This window comes from Acanthochromis polyacanthus, chromosome 24 (assembly GCF_021347895.1).
Source record: "Acanthochromis polyacanthus isolate Apoly-LR-REF ecotype Palm Island chromosome 24, KAUST_Apoly_ChrSc, whole genome shotgun sequence".
In the NCBI taxonomy this organism is placed as follows: Eukaryota; Metazoa; Chordata; class Actinopteri; family Pomacentridae; genus Acanthochromis; species Acanthochromis polyacanthus.
The window spans coordinates 1,220,677-1,231,107 of record NC_067136.1 but is presented as its reverse complement, the minus strand read 5'-3'; the positions used below and the strand labels follow the sequence as shown (position 1 = coordinate 1,231,107).

The window sequence follows — 10,431 nt, the reverse complement described above, 5'->3', positions numbered from 1 at the left end:
GCCACTGGGGTCACTGTGGCGAGTGACTGTGTTCCGGGTATGAGGGGCCGCTAGGCATCATGGGAGTTATGTGTTATTTGGGGTTGTTTTATGGGATTATATGTGTGTTCGAGACGTTCTTTTATTACTGGTTGCTTTGAGTTGTTCCAATTCTACGTTCTGAGTTCAGTTTGTGTGTTTCATTGTTTTGTGTTGTACCGTGACTCGGGGGGGGGGGGGGGGGTTGGGGGAATGACCATGGCTTGCGAGCCGGTACAGTATGTGTGTGAGTTCTGAGTGCTTTTCGTGCTGATAATAAAGCCCGGGTGTGTTGAATTCAAAAGCTCTCTCGTCATTTCCACCTGAAGTTGCCGCTCCAGTGCTACAATATGTTCTGCAAGCGTAAGCTTAGTACTAACTGCTAGGAGTTGTATAAGATGTTTCATGCCAGTAATTTATCCAAATAATATGTTTTACTAGACATTTGCATAGATTAGCCGTTCACTGGCGTTAGTCCGTTAGCCTTTTTTAGATGTACTCTGCTGTGTATAGTTGTCAGGAGACATTATGATTTATTCTTTACATATCAGCTTATACACAATATTCTGTTTCTTGTTTACAGTTTTACCATTCACTCATTCATCAAAAATTCATGCCATGAATCCAGCAAATAAATAGGCGACAAAAGGAACAATGGTGTGGTTTTTTCTGAGGTGATGGTTATCTGCCTGCCTAGCAAAGTGCGAGGGCAGGACAAACACCTTCACTAAGCCTCTGATCTCCTCCACCTCATTAGTTTCTACATCTGGGTTCTCCACAAACCTGTGACAGTTTTGTTTCAACACAAACTGAATCTCTGTCCTTCCTTGACCTGTCAGAGAAACAGGATGGAGTGTTTCCACTTATTACAGGATCAGTCGTTTGTTTTTCTTGTGCTTTACTGCCACCAAGTGGAGCAGTCAGAACACTGCAAGAAAATATTCCGGGTTTAGTTCAAATTCAACCTTCACATTTCATGTTTACACACATTTTTTCACAGAACATGATCACTGTCTGTTCATGAACCAAAGAGATCATGGGGGAAAAGGCTTTCTAATCATTCAGTCTTCATTTAAATGAAATCATTAACTGTGAAGTGAACTACATTTTAATTTTCACACATGAATATTTTGTTATATTTATTTTTATTACTCATTACATCTGATTGTAAATATTTTCCTTCATGCCAGAGCTCATGTAGCAGCTCAGCTGGTTCAGAAGCAGGTTCAGAAAGAGTTGTGGGTTTAAAGCATGACTGGATATTTAAATAAAGATTCAGATTAAACTAAAAAGTCACATTTACATTTTAAAGGATACAACTGGTGATAATTTTTGTTGTCAGAAAACTTTATTGAAAACCAAACCAGTGTAATGAACAGAAATCGTTATGATGATTACAGTTGCAAAAACAGTTTTAACACAAAGAACAGATACAAGTCAGCTACAGATCTGTAGATATTTAAAAACCACACAATGAAGAACATTCACTGGACTCTTGTTGCTGAAGTTCAGTGATGTGGAGGCAGATCCAGAGAGACACACTGGAGACTCAGATGACTTAGGTTGTGAGTAATGTTTACTGATATCAGGAGAAGTGACACCAACAGAGCAGCAGTACATGCAAGCAATGCCAGCAGCACTTCTGAGGATTCTCTCTGATCTTTGGCTTTATATTGGAGTTGGGAGAAGGTCAGATTTAGATTACAGACCAATATGGAGACAACTGGTCTGCTTAGTCACATCACAATAGACGATATCTGATCTCCTGCAGTGTCTGTCTGTCTAAAGGCCATTATGACCTTAGAAAGGGGAAAGAGTCATTTTTCCTTCACAACTCTCATGACCTCAGAGATTTTCTTACAAAGCTACAATATTAAATCCTAATACATCACACATCACTCTGAAATACAACATGCTCTATAAATGAATCCAGCTTTACAGGGATACGCTGATGTCTCTGCAGTTCATTACAACATTTTCACATGAGAAAGTTTTCAGAGTTTAAACGTGTAGATTTCCACATGTATGTTGCATAAAATCACCTGTAAATCTGCCCTACCATTAATTTATCAACACAGCAACAGGATAAATAAGATATTTGTTCAGTTTTCTGAACAATTGACTCTGCTCTACTCCAAAACAATAAATGTCTCACATGACAGTTTGATATTTATTAGTTGGCTCTAACATGTCAACCTAAAACATGAACCTTCAAAGTAAAGCAAATGAAAGATATCCTGTAAATACAGTTTACAGTTCATCCTTCTCTTCCTTCTCTTCCTCAAAGATGGTGTTGTCAGGCTTCTTGACCCATCTAAGTTTGAACCCTGCTGTGATCCCTTTCTCTTTCAGCTTCTTCTCCAGCTGAAAAACAAGTTCATGAGCAGAAAGAAAAGATTTTGATTCTTCTTCTTGTTCTTACAGATTGATGTCCTCTTAAATTTAAATGTTAACATGAAACTATCTCATCTCACACTGACCAGTTTCAGGATGGCCTCCGTCACAGCGGGGTCATTCAGGTCCATTGCAGATTTCAGAACCCTCAGCTTGATCCGAAGCTGCTGCTTTTTCTCTGTGGACAAAATGGAAATACAGATTCATGAAAAATAGACTTGAGTGTCAGTGCAGCACAGTCAGTGTGAGTTTGTTTGAAGACAACTCACCGTAGTGGCACATGAAAGGACGTTTTTGGTCACAATGATCTTCCACCCACTTTCCAGCATCAGTAGCACCGATCACACTGGTAGCACAGTCTCCAGTTTGACCTAATGGGTGTCCAGTCAGGAAGTTTTTGAATTCATGCTCTGTGCCGTCTGACCAAGAGTACCAGGTTCTTCTGGACAGACCAACATATGCACCCCAATATTGTGGTACAGCCTCCTGGACCAGTGTCATCTCTTCTTCATTCCTGATGGAGGCCAGGTCTGTGTGGAACTTCCTGCAGTAGCTCTGAGCTTCCTCCCACGTCAGGTTCCACCAGGAGTTGAAGACATATCTTGGAGGAGAAGAAACTGGCAAGAATTTTGAAAGTTCAGTCAGATTAATTTGGACACTAAAGTAATTTATTCTGACCAACAGTTTTAAAAATTCAATCTGCATGAAATCAAATGAAAAAAGTGTCAAGTCTTCACATGTGAGTTACATCTTTACAAGACAAATGAAACAGTCAAAGCTGCTGTTCATTTCCTGTTTTGGGGCCTAAACACACACTTGAAGTAATAATTGTATCACAGTCTGGAAAATGCACTACATGTTACTGGATCACAGAAACCACAAGAAGTAACGTTTTACTCACTGTTTGAATTGTCGTAGCAGAGAAAGGAGAGTGGGCGGGAGAATAACCATTCATACAACAGACCTTGATATACAATAGCGCATAGCTTCCACTCATCTCTGGGTTTACTTGGTTTACCAGTACCCCACTTGAGAAACAGCTGATTGTTGGTTCCGTAGTAGCCGTCATCTGTCATCGACCACGCCCAGCTGCTAGAATTGTCATACAGGCCAATCCATACTTTACCACTGTAGCCACTGCCAGCAGCTGCAATCAGTTGATCCACGTCTTCCATGTTGTCCACAGTAGCCAGGTCAGTGAACTTTTCTCTGCAGTACTGTTGGGCTTCACTCCAGGTCTTTGGTTCATCAATGAATTTGTAAAGATGAAGGCCTGAACAGAGCCCTGAAAAAGACACATTTTTATCCTGAATGTGACATAATTTGTAGCAGTGACTGTTTCTCTGTGCTGCAGTTAACAAATCATTCACATTAAGGTTTAAAGTTTGTTGTTTTGGGTAAAATAAGCACTTTAACCTTTGAGTTTGGGTTAAAATGACTTGTTTGTTCAGGTCAGGACTGTCATGGTCCTGATGTCAACAAGTCAAATGATCACATGAATGTGACATAAAAACAACAATAAGACAGATGTGGATCAAACACACCCACAGGTTGGACACCAATGACTGCTGTGGACTGAAAATGGTCGTAAATGAAGCAAACGTGTCATATTTACATCATCCACATGTCTGAGGTTTGCTCTCCTTATTAAACCATTTTGTTCTGCTGAAATGTTTGATGCTACAAACATGCATTCATTCACCGTCATGGTCCCTCCCTTCTCTGTGCTGTGCTCCCGGCCAGCTGTCAGCTCTGGCTGATTGGGCCCAGCTGCCGTGGAGCACAGCTGCACCCAATCAATAATCAGCGGCACTTATAGCCTGGCTCACCCTGTCACTCACTGCTGGGTCATTGTCTCTGTTGGTCCTGCTGGTTCTCCACCAGCCACTCCGCCCTGGTCTGCCACAGCCCCAGACCCCCCGCCTGCTCTGTCCTGCCCCCGCTGTGTTCCTGCAGCCGCCTTGTGCTCGTTGCAGGCCCGGTGTACGGCGCCCCCAGACTGCCAGCTGCTGAACCTGTCTGCTGAATCTGCCGCCCTCCCTCCCTGCGAAGACTTTTTAGTTGTGAGTCAAGCCGTTTTGTGTTTAGTTTAGTTCCGAGTCCATGTCCTGGCCGGTTATGTTGATTATTCTCAGTTAGTTTAGAGCTCTGTTTGGTTTAGTTAAAACTTACTTTTTTTTAATGGACTTTGGTTGCCTGGGTTAGTTTCCCCAGTGCTTTGGCTTTTCTTTGTTTTGAATAAAATAAATCCTTATTTAAATATCTACCTGCCTCCTGTGTGCCTGCACTCTGGGTTCAACCCCCCCTGCCTTGTGAAAGTCACATTTTCTTTTAAGAGTCTTCATAAAATTGTCTCTATCTTTAGTTGTATCACATGGTTAAAGTTGGTAAAATGATAACAATAATAATACATATTATTTGTACGGCGCTTTTCAAAACACTCAAAGATACTTCACATATAAAATCATCAAACATTAAAATGATCGGGTTGGTAGGAGACAGATTCTTCATGGAACATGTTAGAAATCCAACAGTTGCTTCAAAAGTCAATGGAAAGAGTGACGTCAAGAACAGACATCAGAAATCAGATGTTTTACAAATGGGAATAAAATGACAGTTTCACTGTATTCAATACACCAAAAATACAATTATTTGACATACATTTGCAGATGTTTTCACAGTTTTTTGTAACTGTTAAAAGTCAAAATATTCCAGCATTCCTAAACATATTTGTGTAGCAGAACAACTTCTACCATGAATCCTACACATGCAGACTGACCTGATAAAAGGACGATGCACAGCAAGGCCCCGTTAACACCTGAGGATAAAACACATTCATCAGAACCTGTCAGCACATGCCAGCATTCTGAAGTTACACAAGATGTTGTTTGTTTCTGAACTTATCAGAAAAATACTACCTGGGTCTGATCTGTTGTCCTATTGTATGCACTGAAGAGACTAAAATCCATTTTCTTCTGCTTTTCTTATGTTCTTCAACATATTTCTTACCTGGTCTGCAGGCTGGTGACATCTCCAAACTCTCCACTTCTTCTCTCTTTATCTAAATCTCAGAATTCTAATGATTGTCCAGATTACAGCAGCAGTAATGTCTTCATGTCTCTCCTTTCCTCTCTCTTCTCCTTGTCTTGGACTTGCTTCTTCCTCTTAAAACAAATTTTCCTCCCTTGATTTGCAAAGCAATGAGTATCTCATCTGCTGACAGCAGTAATGAGATCCCTCTGCCCCATGTCATGACATTTAGTTATTTATTAAAGTAATAACTTCTGATTTACAGATGATGCATGTATGGATTAAAAACAATTTGTCCCTATTGATGTGTAAAAGTCTCCCCATGGCATCATATTGTGTCTCTTAATAGTAATTTTTTTGTCCTTTCAGGCATGTTTGCATGAAATTTTATCAATTCTTTTTGACACATTTTGTAAATTTCACAGTTATATGTGGTCATTTGTATTTAATTCTTGACATTTTATGTCAGATTTTGGTCATTTTGCATCTATTTGTTGACATTTTCTCTCTTTGTGGTCATTTTCTATTCATTCCATCTCTCTTTGGTTGTTTTCTGTCTCATTCTGGGATGTATATTGTAATGGACTTGTGTCCAGTAGGTCTGTTCAATAATGTGTCCATGTACATTAGTGTACAGGATGTAGAGGAAAGGAGTGAGAACACACCCTGTAGTCTGTCTTTTAAATAAGGGGTGACACTGAGGTGTTGGAGCTTTTTTATCATCAGCAGATGATAATATTGAGTACTGAACTGAAGTCAGTGAGATGGATTCTCACATATTTACCAGCTGATTGTAGGGAGGACTTGGAGGCCGACCACATCAACTAGTGGTGGTAATGAAAGAGTTCCATTCTTCACAAGACATTTAAATAGTCGTCCAACCACAGTGATGGAAAATGTTTCATAGCACAAAGTGGTCCAAGTGAAGGTAACTGTGATAGTTGTGTAACAAAAAGGTCACTTCAGGTCACAGACTGTGGTTCCATGCTTTGTTGATCAATGCAGACCAGATGTAAATCCACCTGTCCTCACATGATGCAAAAAGTTCACTAACATGAGGTTCCCTGTTGGGATACGTGAAGAGACAAAACCAATGAAAAACGAGTCAAAAGACAAGCATGATGGATGTACATTCCACAAGACTCTTCACTCACTAAAAAAACCCACTGGACATTAAACATGTTGTTTTCTGTACCACTGGTTCCACATTTTTTAGCACTGACCTTCAAAAAAAAAAAACTTCAGGGATTTGTGACTCCCACCATCTGTGGAGGTGAAACATGCAAACATTGTGCACACATGCACTAAATGGCTGATTCAAACACTCCAAATTTATTAACAAAACAATAAATCAAAACAGCTTCACCACCTCCATATCATACTGTAGTAAATTAATCAAGGTTAGTAGCAGCACACATCATTTAATGTAACCTCCATGTGGAAGTTACAGCACCGAGTAGATTTATTCCACTTAAAAAGTATTTCCTTGTTTGTGGTCATACATTGTATAAAACCATTTTGAAGAAAGAAGTTAATGAGATCTCATGTTACAAACCGAATAGAATGAGATAACATAACTCTGCACCATTTGTGTAGATTGTTTTTCTTTAATATTTAGTCAGAGACAGATGAACTGGTGATGGTGAGTCCAGCCCAGACAGACTGAAGACGGTCGTGGATGTGCTGTGACCAACTGTAGGACCTGCCTCAGAAATCATCGGTTTTATTTAATCCACTTTCTGAACCTCTGGTAAAAATCACACATTAATCTACCCGGGTAGTTCAAACTGAACTTCAAGTAAAATAAATCATGTTCCGTAAACTGAGATGGTCCTCCTAAATTAATGAGTGCAATTTAATTACAAAGAGTAGTTATGCTACACTTCTCAGGGCAAACTTAAATAGTCGGCCAAGCACAGGAATCAGTTCTGGAAGATGTTACATAGCAGAAAGTGGTCCAAGGGAAGGGAACTGTAATAGTTGTTCAACAAAAAGGTCACTTCAGGTCACAGACTGTGGTTCCATGCTTTGTTGATCAATGCAAACCAGATGTAAATCCACCTGTCCTCACATGATGCAACCAGTTCACTAACATGAGGTGATATGTGGTTCCACGTTGGGATACTTGTAGAGACAAATTAAAATTAATTTGAAATGAGCCCAAAGACAAACATTCAATCAATCAATCAATCAAACTTTATTTTTATAGCACTTTTCATACAACCAGAGTTGCAACACAAAGTGCTTCACAGATTAAAAACAATCCCACTCCACCCACTCCACCCGTCTTCCCCAAACCCAAAGATATAACACAAAAACACAGTCACACTATAACCAGACCCCCCTCTCGCCCTCAACCATACACTAATGCAATGAATATTAAAATATAATATAAGGCTGGGCAGAGATGAACCAGAAGAGGAAACGCACCCAAGGAGCCGTCTGCACCGAGAGCAGCAGGTCGCCCATGGCAACCAGAGCTCCAAGACAGGACACCGAGAGGAGGGGTGGGAGTGACCCCCAACCTCCATCAAGAACCCACAGCACAGCACCCTGACAGCCACAGGCGAGCCACGCTCCCGATGCAGAGGAAACACTGGAATAAGATAAAAATGATAAGAGCAGATTAAACATAGAACCCATTATAACATAATGAAATAAATAAATAATAATAATAAATAAAATAAATACATACACCAATAAATGACAAATAATCGATTACCAAGTAATCGGCAAGTCGTTCCAGAGTTTAGGGCCACAGAACTTAAGCTATCTCCCCCTGAGTCTTTAAATTGACATCAGGAACTTGGAGGAGACGCTTGCCAGAGGAGCGCAGGGTCCGCGAAGATTCGTAGGGTAAAAGCAGTTCTGAAAGATAAGAAGGCCCAAGACCATTAAGACACTTAAAAACCATTAAAAGGACCTTAAAATCGATCCTAAGAAACACGGGGAGCCAATGCAGCGATCTTAAAACAGGTGTAATGTGGGCCTGCCTTCTGGTCCTCGTCAGGACACGAGCTGCTGAATTTTGTAAAAGTTGTAACCCTCTAATACTCTGCTTCGGAAGACCAGAAAGCAGGCCATTACAGTAGTCAATACGACTGGTAATAAAAGCATGCATCAGCGTCTCCGTGTTGGCCCAAGAGAGAATAGGGCGGACTCTGGCTTATGGATTATGGATGTACATTCCACAAAGCTCTTCATCAGTCACTGAGGGAACACTGGACAATAAACAAGTTGTCTTCTGTACCACTGGTTTCCACATTTGAGCCCTGACTCTCAGAATAACAGATTTATGACTCCTACCATCTCTGGAGGAGAAACATGCAAACATTGTGCACACATGGACTAACAGGACAATCCAAACACTCCAAACATATAAACAAAACAACAGAACAAATTAAGCCTCACAGCCTCAGTATTCTATAATTTAATAGGGGTTAGTCACAGCATACATCATTTAAAGTAACATCTGTGTGTAAACAATAGAACTGACTAAACATCCAGATTCACGTCATGTCTGTCTTTGTGCAACAACAATCAGCATTTACATGCTAATTTGTTTATCTGGGCTTAGGTTGTGATGACAACAGGTGAAGTAGGTCATTATGAGGGGTTCTGTTTCCACCACTGTCTTCCTGACAGGTTCCATCTCAGTTGTCGTCCTCTGGAGTGGACCCTCCAGATTCTTGTTTTTGACCTGCTCTTCAGACTGTCCTCACCACTGACCTTCTACTTGAAGGAACACCACATCAACTAGTGGTGGTAATGAAAGAGTTCTGCATTATGTCGTCTTTCTTCAGAGGACAAATTTAAATAGTCGTCCAACCACAGTGATGGAAAATGTTTCATAGCACAAAGTGGTCCAAATGAAGGTAACTGTGATAGTTGCTCAACGAAAAGGTCACTTCAGGTCACAGACTGTGGTTCCATGCTTTGTTGATCAATGCAAACCAGATGTAAATCCACCTGTCCTCACCTGTTTAAACCAGTTTGCTCATAAGTGGTTCCTGTTGGGATACACAAAGAGACAAAACATGAATGAAAATGAGTCCACAGACAGACATGATGGATGTACATTACATAAGGCTATTCATCAGTTACTGTGGAAACATTAGACAATAAGCATGTTTTTTCTTTACCACTGACTGGAGGTGAAACTTGCAAACATTGTGCACACATGTGAAGTTGTGGTGACAATGTGTGAAGTGGGTCATTGTGGACATCCCTCTATAAATCAGTGTCCCTGAACAGTTTGTACTTCTGCTACAACTCCTCCTCCTCCCTCTGCATAACCAATAATAATACTGATAATATTGAACAATTACAGTCGATAGTTTATTGCTGGTGGAGGACAGTGTGATTACAGTAATTAGTCACCAGTAATGCATCAGGGAAACCAGAATTTCTTTGTCTGACAGATGGAAACAGTGACTTTATTCCTCACTGAGCCTTTCAGTACCGGGTTGGACTGATTGAATGAACCACTCATGGTAGATAAGGATGTAAAAAAGAAGGCTAAATGTCCAAGTGTCAATCACACTCTACGTTAACTTCTGCCAGTGATTGGATCAACTTATGGTCCATCCTGTTCCTCCTCTCACACTGACTTCAAAGTTTTATTTGTTGGTATAAATGTGGATATTTTCCATTTAATTCCTCTTTTCTTGAAACTTTTTCATCAGAAGTCCAAACCTTTTGGAGCCACTTTAATGCTTCTGATTGTTGACGACATTTCAACATCATCTTGTTTCTACGTAGTGACATCAGACATCTGTTTAACTCAGATTGTTTATGAATGAAAGCCTCTGTTGGCTGTGTGTGGAGGGGAGAAGGTGAGACCTTTAACCCCCAAAACACCAATCTTGCTTGCAGTGAAATGTACAGAATGTTGACTTGGAGTAATGATGAAATATTGGAGAACATTTGTTCAGTAGCAGAATGGTTTCGCATCTTTCAGGATCAGTTCTTCATCGTGTTGTCTTTAAT

The 10,431-nt window shown here is 40.4% G+C and overlaps 1 protein-coding gene across 1 annotated transcript; it reads right to left on the bottom strand.

Moving 5' to 3' along the window:
* Positions 1-2,268: 2,268 nt before the first annotated feature.
* LOC127532730 (macrophage mannose receptor 1-like) lies at positions 2,269-5,443 on the bottom strand. Its single transcript, XM_051944761.1, has 6 exons — positions 5,422-5,443; positions 5,192-5,230; positions 3,308-3,685; positions 2,682-3,029; positions 2,493-2,590; positions 2,269-2,382 (listed from the first exon to the last, which is right to left on the bottom strand). Exons 1-6 carry the CDS (start codon positions 5,441-5,443, stop codon positions 2,269-2,271), a joined length of 999 nt encoding a protein of 332 aa, XP_051800721.1.
* Positions 5,444-10,431: the final 4,988 nt, after the last annotated feature.

Bases quoted from the DNA above. Each gene is read 5' to 3' on its own strand.
- LOC127532730 (XM_051944761.1), bottom strand. From the start codon at position 5,443: ATGTCACCAGCCTGCAGACCAG. The intron at 5,231-5,421 runs GTAAGAAATATG...TTTTATCCTCAG, and splicing joins GTCACCAGCCTGCAGACCAG to GTGTTAACGGGGCCTTGCTG. The intron at 2,591-2,681 runs GTGAGTTGTCTT...TTTTGTCCACAG, and splicing joins TCCTTTCATGTGCCACTACG to AGAAAAAGCAGCAGCTTCGG.